This window comes from Pseudochaenichthys georgianus, chromosome 9 (assembly GCF_902827115.2).
Source record: "Pseudochaenichthys georgianus chromosome 9, fPseGeo1.2, whole genome shotgun sequence".
Classification (NCBI taxonomy): domain Eukaryota; kingdom Metazoa; phylum Chordata; class Actinopteri; order Perciformes; family Channichthyidae; genus Pseudochaenichthys; species Pseudochaenichthys georgianus.
In genome coordinates, this window is record NC_047511.1 from 25,487,207 (window position 1) to 25,505,538 (window position 18,332).

The window sequence follows — 18,332 nt, forward strand, 5'->3', positions numbered from 1 at the left end:
CAAAAGAAAACGCTCAATGTCAGCTGTTCTTTTCAATGCGTGATTTAAACGCACCGTTAGGCGTGGACGCGCTCGGGCACGCTTGGCCTCCGGTCCTTCTGTACGCGTTCCCACCCCTGGCTCTGATACCCCCAACTCTGGCCATAGTGAGAGAACAACGCCACACACTGATCCTAATAGCTCCACACTGGCCTGCAATGTACTGGCTGGCGGAGATATATCAACTGCTGTGCGGGCAGCCGTGGCAGCTCCCGCTACGCAGGGACATACTGTCTCAGGCGGGGGGGGCGATTTTTCACCCACACCCAGTGTTGCTGAAGCCCAACCCTGCCTTTGTACCTAAGGTGGTTGGCTCATGTACCCCCATTGACATTGAAGCATTTCCTCTGCCACTGTGTTCCTCTGAGGAACAGCGGCGGAATTTGCTGTGCCCAGTCCGTGCTTTACGCACCTATATGGACAGGTCAAAAGAATTTCGATGCAATGACCAACTCTTTGTATCCTGGGCTAACCCTCATAAGGGCAAGCCCGTTACCAGGCAACGGCTCTCCCACTGGATTGTGGAAGCGATTGCTCTGGCTTATACGAGTCAGGGTTTGCAGGCACCAACGGGCCTGCGTGCTCATTCTACTCGTGGACTGGCTACATCCTGTGCTTTGTTCAAGGGTGTTTCCATCCAAGACATTTGTGCAGCAGCGAGCTGGTCCTCACCGCTCACTTTTGTCCGCTTTTACAGGCTAGATGTCTCTGCTCCAATTGTGGCCCGCGCAGTGCTGGCCCCCGTTTTGAGACAGGGTTTTACCTGTTAAGTTCTGGTTGTTTTGGTGATTTTCGAGATAAGCATGTCTTGCAATACGGGAGTTTCAATATCCCATAGTGAGACATCGAACGGAGTGTTATGGATGAGAACTATAGGTTACTTACGTAACCCCAGGCCTCAGAGTAACATGAAGTGAGATGTCTCACCAGACGGCCCTTCTTGCTAAGGCGAAGCGAGAAGAGGTGCTTATTTTGAATGACGCTACTTAAAGGGTGGGTGGATTCCCTGACGTAGACGTCAAGATCACCAGCCAATCAGGATTGGCGTAATGAGATTGATGCTTCTGTTTGCTCCGCGATGAGGCGCATCCCATAGTGAGACATCTCACTTCATGTTACTCTGAGTACTGGGGTTACGTAAGTAACCTATAGTTACTATAGCTGGCCCTCTGTGAATGTAGAGAGGGACCAACAAGCTCTCCCGCCTTCACAGTAACTCGCAGAGACAGCATTTAACCGGCAGATTCGAAAGATTTATTTATTTGGAAATGTTATTTTAAATACAATTAAATCAAGTTATTTTGGTATAACTAATGTAAAAAAAGTAGGGTAAAAATAATACATATAATAATATTTAAAAAAAAAATGTTTTTTCAAATATTATTTTTGGGAATATCTTAGGCCCTCACAGAGGGCCTAGAGGGCCCTGACGGCTCGCCACTGTGTTATAGTATATTCTCCAATCTTCCATCCTTTTCTCATGCCTGATCTGTTTTGCTCTATATGTCCTGATTAGTACTTGACAGACTCGACATACAGAGTTATTATCATCCCTTTAACAAATACTCCAACAAACTATAAAGAGTCTGTCTTTGAATTCCTTTGCGCTGCTGAAGAAATGTTTGACCTAATTTACTTTAAATACAAGCTCTATTTCGCCCTGCCCTCTGTCTCCTCTGCAGTGGGACATAGATGATGATGAATTAGATTGAGTATTTGTTAGTCTTATGCCCAGAACCTATAAAACATTTTTTGAAAGCAAAGAATTGACTGTTTCACTGCCTCTTGCCACCATAGAGAGATCGGCTTTTATATTATGTTAGTTGATCCTGCTCACTGTGTTTTCATGGCGCAAACACACAGAGTAGGGAGAGAGAACTGAGGGAAAAAAAGATCCTGCAATTTTAAACTCTGAGAAAGTTCAAACAGATGGCGTATGATAAACAGTGTGGAACCATCACATTTTTGCCAGTGTTTGTATTCTTTTGATTAATTTCTCATCCAATAAAACATCTTGCTAATTAAAGCAGTGCCTTGAAAGTAAACCTTGAATTTGCCAGATGGTCTTTGACCTGTGAGAGGGGAAGTGGAATGCATATGTGCATGGTTGTGTTTGTGTCAATATTAAGTGTTTTTTATGGGCATATTGCTCTTTATAAATGTTCATATGTGTAAGTGTGATGGTGTATTGCATTTTGCATTATTAGGACATTGACATATTTTTTCCCTCAAATCAAGGAAAACATTCAGGGTTATATCCTGGCTTTTATGTTGGTGTACCTTCAATCTTTTTATGAATTACTTCATCATTGCATATAGAGCCATTACTGATATAAGGGGAAACTCACGGTATTAAAGGATTCCAGGCCGCAAACGTTTAGGTTTGGTTTTGTGCATTAATACATTAGTATGTTGTGCATTGATTTCTCAAATAGCAGGAGAAACATTAATATAGGCCAATGACTGAGACAAACTCTGTGAAAGTGGTTTCCTATCTACAGACTCCTTCTCAAATAGTTATCGCATTCATCAATGAACATTTAAAACTGCTTGTGTTCAAAAGTAATTTAAACATTGTATAGACTTAGTTATTGTAGCTTTATGTCTGTGGTACACTGCTGACGGTCAGAGTTCCCAGGGACCACTCTACTCAAACTTACATTACAGGATGAAAGTGATCAAAGGGCACAAATACAATGAACTCATTACCAACTCTGTAGCTTCTCCTCATTCTCCTTCTCTTCCTCTCCTAATAAGCTTCCACTCCCCACCAGACAAGAGTGCCGGGAAACAAAAACAAAACAACCTATTCACCACGGCTCATCCCATCTGGGGGAGCAGTGCAGATGTATGATTTGAGGCCAGAGATGGTCTGTCTCTGAGTCTCCGTCTGTGTCTGTGTTGTGTTGGACTGCCTCTCCTACATTGCAGACTTCAGCCTGTTTTCTGTTAGCCCTATCTGATCTTGCTACCCAACATTGTTTTCTTTCTGCCTCTATATAGATTGGGGATCTGGTGCTAAGTGGCACCTAAATACCGTGTTTATGTACCTTTCTGCATGTGCTCGCATATGTGCAAAAACATGTGTTTCACTGCTACTGTATATACGGTTAGTGGCCACATGTATTTTTCCCCTTAAATTATGAGAGTATTTTGCCCTCGCCCTGACATCTTCCCCTTACCCCCTCCTGTCTGCCTCTCCTCTCCACATCTAAGTGTTCTCACCGGTTTTGATGATGCTGCGTACAGCCACATAGCTGCAGGCCATGTTAGATAGTCATTAATTCAATCACTGCTTTTCGCTCCATCCTGTCCTAGCAGGGGGACCACACAGTGCTGCAGTAACATGGCATGATCTTTGAGGGAGATGACAGAGTCAAGCATGAGTGTAATATTAGAGGCCTGGAGGACGGATGGGTTTGATAGCTTAATTTTGAATCACTCAAACAGGGTGAACCACAGGTTGGCCCTCGAGCTACTGTGGCAGCTTTATGGTTTGAAAACACATTTTGAACTCTCTGCTCACATGTCTTTGTGAAAATAATGTTTCATCTTTGTCTTTCTGTTCTCTTGGGTGGCATCCTTTTTTAAATGTGACTCCCTGGAATTAGTATTTATATTTCTTCCTTTATGTTTCTTTCTTTTACTTGGAGTAGTTTGTGAAATATTCTTATTTCTAATTGTCTTTGTTAAGTCAGTTTGATTAGTTAGTTACATGGGAAATATAAAAATGTCAATCTGTGGTTATACAATGGAGTGGAGTTACCTGCTATTCATATTCCTTAGCTGCCAAAAACGTTAAGCATTGTCCTGTGAGTCTTGATATCAATTTGAGTGGATACAAATACACTAACCGTACGGAACAGTTAGTTGATTCATTGATCCATTGATTCGTTCCCATTTTAAGGTACAGACACAGAATTGGAAAAGCCGATTAACACTGAGAATCTATTTATGTACATTGAAATACCTTATATTCCTGTAGTCAGAAGATGATAGATTGATCTTTAATATAACTTAACATTCTTAAAATTCTATTCTTTAATGCATTCTGTCACTGCACTAAGTTTGAGCACATTTGCTTATAAATTCATTATTGTTGACTAGTCCTGGCTTTCTGTATTATTTTATAAAATAATCCCTTTTGTCTCTGCTGTTTTGACCCTCTGAGGCTATACTTAAGACATTGGTTTTGGGATAATTCAGTCATGGCGTTAGTAATTGTTAACAGGCAACCATCAAAACCAACCCAACTCTTTGCTTGGTGCATTTTTCCACACCCTCAGTTATAATTTTAGATTTACGGAGGGATACTTTCTATGGCAGCAACATGTCCTATTGCTTTGTGAAAGAGAGATGACTTTTGTCCTAAGGTATGCGCCTTCTATTACATTTGCCCTTCATTCAATCCTCAGGTCACCACACCCTTTATTCCCGCTTTTAATGTAGCCATTCCCGTCCCTCTCTGCCATTCCTTCTCACCACCTTCCTCCCTCTGTTATCCCCCAGCCCCACTGTGCCTCTCTTACCCACTGTGGGATAAGTGTGATTGGTTTTGTATGTACTCAATGTGCAGTTTGAGGGCGCTCAGATGGTAGTGATTGGGGTTGTTTTGTGAGACTATGTGGAGGGTAAGCATCTTAGCGTGCTGTAGAGCCCAGCCAAGTAAACCACACAGCTCCACCAGCAGCGCTCCAGTGCTCCTTCGTTTTTTATACTTCACTTATTTTTACTTTTTTACATATTGTGCCTTTCTCAATGTGTCTCTCCTCATCCTGCGTTGATATTCTTTCATCTGCAGTCCAAAGAGATTTGCACTTTTTTAGTCTACTCTTTGTGGTGAGGTTGTTGCTGTTTTCGGTTCATTTGAGTTGGAAAAACAGATACGTGCTGAAGATGTGAGCCCATGGCTGTTTCTGTTGGATCACACTTTCCAACTTGTAACAGTAAATCAATGTATTATGGTAGAATAAAAAGGGCTGTTTTCATAATTCAGAGGGCTTAAGTCGTAATCCTGAATAGCGATGATTTTTGCAAAAAATCTGTTTATTAATCATCATCACACAACACTGTACTGTGTGGCATCTTTGTTATTTCTAAGAAAGTTGAAATTGAATGTAACAAAGTCAGACACTCAACCTTCCTTTATCTTTTAAATGATATTGGTTAAGAAAGACAATCTCTTAGGTCTGAGAGCTCTCTCTTGATCACATGATGACTTACAGCAGTGGTTCCCAAAGTGGGGGGCATGACAGGGGGGGCGCAAGAGACCAGGAGGAAAAATGGTAATAAAGAGGCTCAGTGAGGTAAAGGACTCTCTGAGTGATTAGATAGTTAAATGTAGTCTAAGTTATCTCAGTGGGTCTCAAACGTTTTGGTCACCATTAATGTAAACAATTATTTCCGAGGCACACGTTTATATGATCATTATAGTTATAAAAAAATAAGAGAATAAATGAAAAACAGGTATGAAATACTATATGACAGTAAAAAAAGAATAAAGTTTAAAAGGGTGATTTGTAAAATATCCATAAAGAAAATGGAAATCTGTTTACAGTTCTGTTTCATATGGGTGTTGAGAGAGGTATCCATAGATCTCTTAATTTTGCTCTCAAAGTGCACCAGATTGATGCTTTTAACTTCAATATTTAAAAATAAATCTTCCCGGGGAACTTGCCCCGGACCCCCCTATGTGAGGTCCACACACCACCTATAAAAATAGCACTTTACCCCTGCTTACACCTATATGCCTCAAGCCTTCATTGTAACTGTCACACTGTGTATATGCATGTGGGGATTGTTGCAGTAGAAAATTCCACTGTAGCGACCGGTACATTAATGGGAAACCCTAAATGTTTGAGCACCCTCTATGAAACGTCAAGCTACCCCACAGCACCCCCAAAAGAAATCTCTGGCGCCGCCACTGAGCCTGACTATTTGTGTTGGGGGGGCCCCGACTTATTTTTTTCTCCAAAGGGGGCCTGACAGAAAAAGTTTGAGAACCACTGACTTACAGTATGAGTCTAGCGTGGCCCCCTCTTTGTTCCTTCATTTGTGTGAATGCTCTGCAACAGCATTCCACTATAGTTCTTCTGTTTCTCTTTAATCTTCTTCTTATTTCAACCAATATTTTGCCGTCAAATAACTTCAAGGCAAGGCAAGTTTATTTATATAGCACCTTTCAACACAAGGCAATTCAAAGTGCTTTACAAAAAATGAAAGACATTAAGAAAATGGCATTTAAAATCAGTCATTAAAAAGAAAATATAATAAAATAAACATTAAAAGATACATGGAATAGTTCAATTAAACATTAAAAGAAAAAATACATGGATAAAAGTTACAGTGCAGTCTAAGATATGAATAGTTCAATTAAAAGCAGCGACAAAAAGAAAAGTCTTCAGCCTGGATTTAAAAGTAGTAAGAGTTGCAGCGGACCTGCAGGTTTCTGGGAGTTTCTTCCAGATATTTGGAGCATAATAACTGAACGCTGCTTCTCCATGTTTAGTTCTGACTCTGGGGACAGAAAGCTGACCAGTCCCTGAAGACCTGAGAGATCTGGATGGTTCATAATTTAGCAGGAGGTCAGAAATGTATTTTGGGCCTAAACCATTCAGTGCTTTATAAACCAGCAGCAGTATTTTGAAATCTATTCTTTGACACAGCCTACTTTCAGCTACAGAAACCATTCAAATATCAAACATATTCAGCCTTTTCAGCACATGATGGGAAACTTTCAACTTTTTCAAAATATGTTATACTTTTTGATATATTCAGCTTTTTAAACTCTTTTTTTAACATGTACCTCAATGGGAGGTACCTTCAAATCCTCTTTTACCTACACCGTGCGCCAAATGCTACTCCTTCCACATACTTTCAGCTAGAGACTTAAATCCAACTTTAAAATGATCACAAGACATTCAGCTATTACAATCGTATTCAGACTTAGTTTGGAGCTTAGGAAAATATGCCTTCTTCAGATTTTAACATTAGTGTATATTGTGCAGCTCGTTAAGTGCTTTGATCTCAAAACAGAGTGGAGGAGAGCTTGAAATTCAGCGTCCTGAGATGCTGCACGCGTTGACATTTTACTGATATCAGCTACCGTTTTTAAACTATAGTTAGAAATGTAAGAGGTTTATCTCTCATTCAGATCAATGGAAAGGCTCTCCTTTCACTGCATATCTCCATGGTAACCTTTGATCTCTGCACACAGGTGTTTGATAATGTCGTCACCATGGTAACCTTTGATCTCTGGGCTTACACACACAGGTGTTTGATAACGTTGTCACCTCAAACACAAACACACGGACTGTCTCAGCCTATTATTTTCTGTCTGATGGAGACTTCATACTGACTTCAACATGTTCCACATATTTTATACATTATTGGTGACGTATCGTTTTTAGTTCAAACGTTTAGCAGTTAAAATATTCTGCTGCTTTTCAAAGTGTTTTTACTTTATTTTCTCTTCTTAATACACATTCATTCACTACTACTTACATATAATATCTAACTCCTTCAACCTATTTTCGGCTACAGAAACCATCCAACTATTACATTATTCAGCTATTTCAGGACATTGAGGCTATACATGTTGTTGTTTATACCTTTTTTAAACCTTTTCTTTTAAATATTAAGCTTCTTCACTATTTTTCCTTAACATTTCACTTTCAAGTTTTCAACAAAGTTATTGCAATGCATTTGAGCTGTAACCATTTTGATTCAAATCATTTCCCTTTTCTGCATTTCTCCGCTCAGTTCAGCAACACACTTACTTGGTTTCTGTAGCTAAAAGCATCTACAGAGACCATTCAGCTAATAACATATTCAGCGTTTTCTGCATTTTCAGCTAAATTCAGCAACAGATGTACACAGTTTACAGCATTCACACGCATTTTCAGCAGGAAATGCATTTTCTAGTTATGATTAACTTTTTCTTCACAGACGAGAATCAGGGGAGTTTATTAGTCTAGTTTTATGAGAGGGGTCTGCCTGTAGACCTCCACTCTCAGGACAGTTCCGGTGCAGACCTCCATTCTCAGGACACCTCCACTGTCAGTACAGGAAGTGCACGCTAAGAATTCCAAAATAAAATCACCACTATCAGTACAGTGCCACTTTCCAAACAGAAATGCATGCAAATACAAAATAAAATCGGATCGTCACACTTATTATATACATATGCATATATCTATATATATATATACGGACACCTTGTATTGTAGTTACTATCAGTACAGCCGCAGCGCCACTTTCCGAACAGGAAATGCACGCAAATACAAAATAAAATCGTACTGACCGTGGGGGGACACCCGAGACCGGGCAATGTCCCCGGTAGAAACCGAGTGAAATAGCCAAAAAAATAATAAAACCGGGGAAAAGTGAAAAAAAGTGTCCGAAAATAGGTACTCGTGAGGAGGGCAGAGTCCCCTGTTAACTCCCGTTACATTCCTCCATGGTGTCATTTGAGCGAAAAACTTTTACGAGAACCAGGCTGGGGGGGTCAAAAGGGCTTGACCAAGGCCGACCCAAAGTGCATGGTGGTCGGACTCATCACCTCCGTGATGAGTCTCCATTGTGATTTGAAAACTTCCATCAAACGAATCCTTCGGTGGGCGGGAAAAAAACGCGTCAGAATCGTCACTTCCTGTACTGACAGTGGAGGTGTCCTGAGAGTGGAGGTCTGCACCGGAACTGTCCTGAGAGTGGAGGTCTGCAGGTAGGCTCCCATGAGTTTTATCAGTGTATGATGAGGCCCCTTCTGAAAAATGCTTGTAAAACACCAAGGCCCTCTGTAACAAAGAATGCTCATTTCTGAAGCTGCTCATATGCTGTCCATACATTCTCACTTACTGGGATGCCTTTTCTCCACTCATGTGGTTCAAATGATGTGACGCCACCAGAGTCATCCTATATTACAGTAACTAATTAGCTTTGATGTCAAGGGTCTTGGGGTTTGTGCAGATTGTATTAAAGTCTTGTCTAATGTTACAGATATACACATAAAGTACAAATAATCAGCTACACATTAAGTCGCCCGACTTTCCGCAGAAGGTGCTGTGTCAGCTCGCTACAGAAGAAGACGATGCTGCAGCGCAGGCATTAATGAAGCGAACGGGTGTACCACCTAAAGAGTACCATGTCAAAGTACTTAGGAAGGTATTTGCCTTTATTTTTATTGATTTATTTGTGCCTTTGTTGATACTTTATGTATGTAATTAAAGCAGTACTAATTCCTTCATTTCAGATGGTGGCAATGCTGCAGGAAAACATTGGGAAGAGCTGCAGTTCTTTGGTCGACATTAATTACAGGTATAACACAGAAGTAACCAGAGCTGTAACAGTTATTTTCCTAGTTGATTAATCTGCTGATTCCTTTCTTGAATCATTTTTTGGTCTATAAAAATCAAGAAATAGTGGGGGAAATTGATCATGTTTTCAACAGCCCATTTTAAAGTGTTCACATATCTTGTTTGGCTGTCCTACAGACAAAATCAGAAAGAAGTGAATGCTTACATTTACCAAGCTCCACTAGAATCAAGCTTCTACTAATGAAACTCTGGTATTCAGAGTGGTATGCAATTTGTCAGAATTAAAGTGAAATCTTAACATAATAAGATTTGTATTTACTTGCACTATTTTATATGTTTTATTATGTTGCACTGTTGGAGGAGCCTGTGACCTAAGATTTTCATCGACATAACTGCACTGTAGCTATGTACAAATGACAATAAAAGCCTAGAATCTTGTGATGATATGACACTTTTTTTTCTTTGCGGGTCATTGATTAAAATGTCAGATAATGCAGATTTTGTCTCGGTGCAGGTGTTCATGTGACAACCTTCTGGCAGTGTCAGAGGCTTGTGTCCCCCTGGTCTCTCTCCCCGAGGCGGCTCCTCTCATCAGAGCTCTGTTGCAGCAGCCAGCGACTTGTGTCAGGGCAGCACTCAGTCAAGACTTCCTGGACGCTCTGACCTCTGCCTACTCCAGGTAGGGAGTTCCTGCTGTAAAATATGTTTTCAATAAGTTTTACTATTGATTTACTGTATTAGATTAATCCTTTTTGGAATATTTCAGATGTTATATAATTAGGTGCTGTTTTCTTTCAGCAAATGCGTGTTATTGGAGGAGCAGGAAGTAGTCTCTCTGTGGTATCATAGCCTGTCCAGTCTGGAGGAGGCAGTGCTCAGTTTGCTGGAGTGTGTTCTCCCCGACACAGGTTACACACCACAGGAGCTGAAGCGGCAACTGGCACAGTCCTTGCTGGTGGGTACTTTTTTTGTTATGAGGTCTCAAAATCCTAACTTAAAAACCATAAAGGCATGTGTTTCTGCGATAGATGTGATCTGATTTGCCCAAAACATGTTTCAATTATGATACTCATTTTGTTTAGGGCTACAATTGTTTTTCTTATTATTAAATCTGCTGATTTTCTCATTTAGAGTATAAAAGGCCAAACGGTGTCAGATATTGCTGCATCATGATTTACCAGAGCATGAGGCGACATCTTGAAATTGCTTGTTTTGTTCAACCAGTGACGTGCGTTGAGGTTCATGGCTGGTGAGGCACTGACTCTTTCAGAGTCAGATTTACAAATATTATATTTTGACCTTAATAGAAATATTCGGTTATTTTCAAAAGCTTTTTTAGTCTGATGCTTCGATTAATTTTAAACAGATCGTTCAACAAAAGGATACCCAAAATCTAAATATTGGATTGTTCTTTCTTAGTAAGATCTCATTTTCATTACAATTGGGGTCTTATCTTGACTTGAAGATGAAGTCCATGCTATCCTTCTGGACAACAATCTCTATTACTTTTTTGTAAAAGTCCTCCTTATCTTCCTCTAGTTTCAAAAGTCTAGTTTGTTGCGTCGACTGTCTCTGCGTAGAATAACAGTAGCAACAAGAACCTGTGGGCTCACTTGCCCTTCAGTGCGGCAGAGGTTATGGCTGCCTCCCCTGATGCTTTTTTCATTGCCGTTGTATGATGAGACCAGCAAGCTTAAATATAATATATACGTGAAATAAGTTATTTAGAGACTATGGATGGCGAGGATAAATGTAATAAAGGGATCTACAAACATTACATTGGTGACATACAGTGAGATGGTGCAGGCATGCGCTTAGGGGCCCGCTTTCCAGACAGTTTCTGTGGGGTGACGCATTCTGAGGTGAGGCAGATCTCATCTGTGCCTCACCTCACCCACAGTAACTGGCTTGAGCGCGCTCACAAAATAAGTGCCCGCGCTCCAGCCAGTTACTGTGGGCTTACGAGAGGCAGAGCTCGTCCCTGCCTCACTTCTCATCGCTACCCGTAGTTGTAGCGGAGCTCGGCAAATTTGCTGATTTTGACTATAAAAAGTGATTGGAATCATACAGAAATCACATTTACATCACAGATCAGTAGAGACATTTTATTATTATTACTATTTAGTTTTTCTTTAGTTGTTTTTCCTATACATTGGAGTATGACAGGTGAGGCTCTGCCTCCCCTGACTGCACGTCGCTGTGTTCAACAGTCCATAAGAAAAAGATATTCAGTTTGCAATTAAATGAAAAAGACATGAGAGTGAATTTCTCTTTTGAGAACCTGGATCTCTGTTATTGTTAGACATTTTTGCTGGGGTGGAAAAATACTGATGAATAAATGTTATGAATAGTCTCCCACTTATCATGACAATGGTGGATGAAATAGGTGAAATGTCCGATTATTTTTCAAATCTGGTTTTTGCAAGTGATTTCTAGGTAAGTGTGTAGTGGAACCCGAGATTTAAAGTATATTTTTGACCTTTTTTTTCTCCAACATCGTTGTGGGAAGGGGTTGGTTTTTGAGAGCCAGACAAAAGACCAAAGTACTGTATACTGAAATGTTTTTGTGGACCTGGAATTGTTATTTGATCGTGAGAGTGCTTCTTAAGCATATCATCAACTTGTGATACTCCTGTCGAGTAACCAATGATGTTGATCTTCACAGTTAGAGTTGGAGAGAAATGTGTAGATTATTATGTCATTGTGCTGTGGCATTTTCTGCTGCATGAATTAGCAGCATTGTTCGTAAATTGGTGACATATTGCTGTTGTTAAATGGGTTTGTTATTTACATAGTTTGACTCATCTGCCCTGAATTACAGAGTCTCACATCAGAAATCACTTCACACTCCATGTGTTTTTAGCTCCATATTGAACTGCTCTGTAAACTGAAACCAAACAGCTTGAATATAAGGCCTGCTCGTTTATTTTGAGGTATGGCATTTGTAATGTTTTTGTATGCATAGTTCTTGGAAGCGTTCCATTGTTTTTTTTCGGTGGACCTTTATCGACTGTTTTTGCCTGGCTAACTCACGCCATTTGGCTAAGCTCTGCATGCATCTCACATCATTTGGCTAGCTCTAAACGGCATATCACATCATTTGGCCTGGGCTACGCAGCTTTACTGTGCTGGGTAAGTACTGAACTCTCTGTCACTGGAGACCTTGGCCTACTAAGTCATTTCTCATTTATAGGTTGTTATGGTGTTGTTGAAGATAATGTCCTCATTACTACAATGCAATCAGAAAATACCAGCAGTGTTTTGTGTTCTTTTAACTTGGCCTCCAGTGGCTGCTTTTTATCTCATAATAATGTGGAACATGCTCATAGACATATAATCGCACAGACATAGCAAGGATGACAATGAAATTATTACATGTGTCACTAAAACTTCACAATTCCATAAAGCTCAGACAAAACACAAAAATCTAGACCTATCTATAAAGTAATATATTCACCTGGTGGGCAAGATGTACAAATGGAGTGGAGGGTAGGAGGGTAATCTATATGGACATGTTTCCTACAAATTGTTTATGCCAAACATCTGTGCCAAGCAATACAATACCTTGCGCGTACATTTATGAATGGTGTCCTATTTACCTAGGTTACTGATTGCCATGCCTTTTGGGAGTTTTAAACATCAACAAAACAAGAACCTACCTGTCTATTGCCTCATGTTAATTTAGGCAAAGTTTGTAAGTTGTGTCACTCCTGTGTTCCCCGAGTGATGGTCCACTTGAGCTGTGTATATATATCAGGCTAGAATGCACACGTTTTCAATTTAAGATCTATCCAACAAAAGTTAGGATAGATTAGAACACATTGGTGTACATGTTTATGAACTGCTAACTTCAAATGTACAGGAATATGCCTGCATGTCAATTGAAGAGCCAGTATAAGAGAGAGAATGTGTGTGTGTGTGTGTGTGTGTGTGTGTGTGTGTGTGTGTGTGTGTGTGTGTGTGTGTGTGTGTGTGTGTGTGTGTGTGTGTGTGTGTGTGTGTGTGTGTGTGTGTGTGTGTGTGTGTGTGTGTGTGTGTGTGTGTGTGTGTGTGTGTGTGTGTGTGTGTGTGTGTGTGTGTGTGTGTGTGTGTGTGTGTGTGTGTGTGTGTGTGTGTGTGTGTGTGTGTGTGTGATGTTGGCTGTTTACTTCTCTGTCCCGCGATGGAACTATTTGTTTACCCTCTCATCCATCTCTGATCCACCTCTGTTTTTATCACCTTGCTAGTTCACACACACATGTGTGCACGCGATCCCTGACACACATATAAACATAAACTCACATGCCTCCAGCCGCCATGCTCTGTTTATGATATTGCATCTGGTATAGCGTGTCAGGCGTTAAGAGGGTGGGAGGCATACGTTTAGGTTTCACTTAGCCTTCAGGTTGTTTGGATGTCAGATGTGCGTTTCACAGGCCTGTCTGTCTCTGTTGGTGTGCATGTGTGCAAGAGCCACACAAAAAGTGAGAGGCGTACGAGCTGACTGCCTTGTGTCTCCTCTCTTCTCCCTTTCACTCACTTGTTTTAACTGCAATCAAAAATGGGAAACATGAAATTAAGCTCACATTCCTCATTTTGGCTGGTCCCACCGCTCTGTGATCTAATAAGAGACACAAACCCAATAACAATAAACACTCACATCCTGGGCCTACCTGGCAATGAAAAAAGATGTTTGTTGTGTGCTGTAATTGACCCCCCTTGAAATATTAGTGGTAAGTTATGGAGGAGGATGCTCAGAAAACCCATCTGTTTTCAGTAGGGGCAACGATGTCAGTCTGCACACACGCATGCATGCTGGCATGAAAGCCACATACGCAGGATCACACTGACACACATAAAACGTAGGCCAACGTTTTGCGGATTCCAAACTAAACAGTAACATGCACGACACGTTTTGTTTGATTGATGCTGTGCAAAGACAAAAGAGAAACCGACATGACACAATTGAGGATGAAAGCACTTGATTAGTGTTGGATTATTGTAATGACGCCATATAAACACTGGGTGGGGCTGTTCGTACTGATTGACCTCACTAATGGCGCGTTTCCACTGCAGGCCTCGCTCTGTTTGGTTAGGCCTTATTATGCCCAGCTCACTTTAATGCTGCGCTTCCATTACAGTTTAGGAACTGGGGTAGTTACTATAGTAACGCAGTGTAGGCGGAGCCGTGACGTCATCTTCAATGAGCGCCCCAAAAAACAACACAGCCGTTAGCTCTTAGAGCTCAGAGCTCACAGCTCTTCATATCTGTTCAGAAACTAGACAAAAGTTAAACAAGTACAAACCACAGACTGCCTGTGTCATGGCGAATACAGTCGCTGGTTTATTTATGTCTGTATAGGCCAGGGGTAGGCAAGTAAGTTTGGCCGTGGGCCAATTTTTTGCTGAGCCACAAGATGGCGGGCCAGAACATAATCAAAGCCTAATTCAAGGAATTGATTTTGGTAAGAGGGCGCAGCGCCCCTGTTCCCCGGTTCAGAAAAAACTCTATCGCTGATAACCCTCCCCATCAACACTCTGATGCGAAGTCAGATCCGCTGATTGGTTCACTGATGATATAGGCGCCCAATCCAGAGCCTCTGGCTAGACCCGCCCAAAGGGAGGCTCGTCCTCTCTAGCCCCATTTCAGTCCCAAAGCCGGGGCTATTATCTGTATTTTAACAGACTTATCTTTTAAATTGAGGTGTATTTATTGTTCTCTTCAAAGTTAATTTTTCTCTGAAATTGTAGGGAGGATGGTCCTCCCTTTCCTCAATAGACGAGCCTCCACTGAGTAAAGTAGAGTTATTAACTAGGGAGCAGTGTTATTTAACATACTTTTATTCTGATAAGTATTGTCAAGTTCTCTGGGTTTTTGGCATTTATTTGAGTGAGTGAGAGAGGCTTGAGGGGCAACAGAGGACGCATGGACAACTGGAATCCTTTTTCCTTTTCTTTATTTCAACTTTTCAAGGACACATTAGGATTCTTTCAGGTTGAAAACCTTTAAAAAATATTAAAGGACAAAATAAATCAATTACAGCATGTTTTGCTTTGCAATTTAATATATTATAACCTAAATTAATCAGTAACCAAGTATTTTACTCAAACTCAATGTATTTAATAGTTAAATAAGTACTTTAATTGACCTGGTTCCCCACAACCACACATTTGCCATATGTGACCCGCTCTATCGAAATCAGTCGGAAATCGCAACGGCTCATTTCAAAATAAACGTGAATTTGCGTAAAAAACTAGTTTTTCGGGTGTTTTGTTTGATTTTAAATAAACAAAGTCTTGGCTTTCAGAATATGGAACTTTTATTTCCAAAATCACATGATAAATACATGTTTGAAGCTTGTAAAGGGAAGATGACAGCTCTCCCTCGCGCTCTGCTCTTCCACTGCGCCGCTTCCCCTCCCTCGGCTGACATTATGAATGTATGTCGGGACAGATTTTATTTTACCGGACAAATTCGAAACTTACCGGTCATGTTTCAATAATAATAATAATAATAATAATAAGAATGGTGTAGCAAAGTTTCCGTTAGCAGGTAATCACCGGACTATGACAGGATATGCTGATGTTTAAAACTCAGTTAATGGGAGTAATTGTTATATTGCTTCAGTTTATAATCGTTACAGATCGAAAACTTCAGATTCATTTTTCAATAAATGATTCCACAAACAACATAATTATTACATTCAAACAAACTACTTGTAGTAGATGAAGTACATTATTCAAACGTTTACATTAACTTTGGATAATAACACGGGAGAAACGGATCCTCTCTTTTCCCCTCTCCCTCTCCCTCTCTCCTGACAGCCCGTCAGTTTCTCATGCAGCTGGTAAACAGTGGGCGGGGCTTCAGGTGATTATGCAGCAGCTGATCTGATCTCTCTCGGTCCGGTTATACTTCACTCGCGTTTATGTCCATATCGATCAGATCCAGCTCCCCTGTTCGGCCTTTATAGAGAGCACCGATCAAACTATTAAGAGTGAATATCGGCCGATAATGTCCTGCGGCCGATCGATCGGAGCATCCCTAATTATTACCAGACATTTTGACCAACAGGTTTTGAATTTACCGGTTTTTAATTAATTTTACCAGATAAAAACCGGTAATTACCAGCTAACAGAAACCCTGATGTGCGACTCAAGGTCCAATGTTGTAAAAAAAAAAAAATCTCAAAATAATATTTTATTTTTGATTCTCAAAATTACGGGCCAAATATTATTGCTGGCGGGCCAACAATGGCCCGCGGGCCGCCTATTGCCGACCCATGGTATAGGCCGTTGTTGTGAGTGTGGACGGTCGGAGCATATATAACGTTAGCTTAGCCAAGCTCCATTTAGAAAGCACGCATTTAAAAAGAGTTTTTCGCCTGCCGTCTGTCGGCAGACTTGTCAAAGCATTAATTCATGGTTTTTACTAACCGGTATCAGTATGTTGTTACTTCGGCATCATTTTGAAACGTGTATTACAATTAAATCACGGTCAAATATGTTCATCTTGTTGTAGTTGTAGCCCCCTTGCCAGCGATTCTCTCTCTAGTTAGCATACTCAGCCCGACTCAGCCTGGTTGTTCCTGGCCCTAGAACCATGATTTAGTCGGGCCAGAAAAAAGGTGAAAAAGTAGCCCCGGGCCAAAACTAGGCCAAGTGGAAACGCAACCAAAAACGGGCCCCGCACGGCTCTGCACGTGCGGGGCAGTGGAAACGCGCCATTAGTCTCTAGTTGGTCTGTTACCCTGGCCCTTTTCATTACATTTGGAGGTACATGTGTGCCTTGACAGGAGGAGGAAAACAATCTTAAACGCCTCTTTACAGAAACAGGTTTTAGGTTCATTTTCGGCTTTGGTGTACTGAATGCTTTTTAATAGTGGACAACTGTGGCTGCGGTGATCTTTCAACCAGAAGGTTGTTGGTTTGATCCAAGCCAATGCAGTCAATATGTCGATGTGTCCTTGGGAAAGCGACTTAACCATGAGTTGTTCCCAATGGCATGGCCAACTGTGTATGAATGCGAGTGAATGTTAGCTTCCTAGAGCAAGTGGCACTGCTGTGTGTGAATGAGGTGTGAAAGGGTGAATGGTGACTCGTAAAGACTGGATAAAGCACTATACTGTATAACTAAATCCATTTAAGTACAGTCCATTTACCATTTAATAGACGCTTTACTCCATTATTAACTGATGACACAGATGGCAGGTTTAAAATGTGCTGTATGTGAAACAAACAAATAGAAAACATATACATGTATGATTGTGGTGCTCTTTAACTACATATGCTGCTCTTATGATGAAGAATATATCCTTATAGGAGTGTTCAGGGAGAAAGTGAGACTAATTGGGAACTACAACATATATAAACGTGTAGAGAGCGGCTGACGTGGAGAGTACAGCTATTAAATGTTTCTACTGGGGCGTTTTAGAATGTGTTAAATCTAAAACACATGATGAATGTGCATTAGGCGGAGATGAGAGAGTAAGTGTGTGGGTGTGTGTGTGAAGGAAGAACTGACAGAGTGCTTAATGAGGAGAGAGTGAGAACAAGGGGGAACAGTGGCTCAATGGGGGTGTATAGATGATGCAACAGTGACATCCAGTGGTCATATATCGTAAGTTAATATTGCAATTTGGTTAAAGGTCCCATGTCATGGCCATTTCTACTGATCATAATTCCATTGTTGAGGTCTACTAGAATAGATTTATATTGTTCAATGTTCCAAAATCACATTGATTTTCTCATACAGCATCTCTGTATAGTATGTGTATTCACTCTCTGTCCTAAACGGCTTGTTGGAGCTACTGCCCCCCCCTATGAGCCCAGTGTGCTCTGATTGGTCAGCTCGCCCACTCTGTTCTGATGAGTCTACCACCGTTACAGCGGAACATCAGTGATTATATGTTACCAGTGGCGTTTCTATATGTACAAAAGTGGTGGGGCACAAAAAACTCAGATGTCTATATATAAGCTTCTGCAGTGAGGTTCATGGCT

General features: G+C 40.9%; 1 protein-coding gene across 4 annotated transcripts in view; it reads left to right on the top strand.

Moving 5' to 3' along the window:
* fancc (FA complementation group C) overlaps positions 1 to 18,332 on the top strand; it is a 51,132-nt gene that overhangs the window by 18,444 nt on the left and 14,356 nt on the right. For 3 of the 4 annotated variants that reach the window (XM_034090352.2, XM_034090354.2, XM_034090355.2), the window contains 4 exons: positions 9,094 to 9,201; positions 9,290 to 9,354; positions 9,868 to 10,032; positions 10,152 to 10,308. In XM_034090352.2, the coding sequence (XP_033946243.1) occupies positions 9,094 to 9,201; positions 9,290 to 9,354; positions 9,868 to 10,032; positions 10,152 to 10,308 (495 nt within the window). The remainder of the gene's footprint in view (positions 1 to 9,093; positions 9,202 to 9,289; positions 9,355 to 9,867; positions 10,033 to 10,151; positions 10,309 to 18,332) is intronic. The other variant, XM_034090353.2, reaches the window with a different exon arrangement.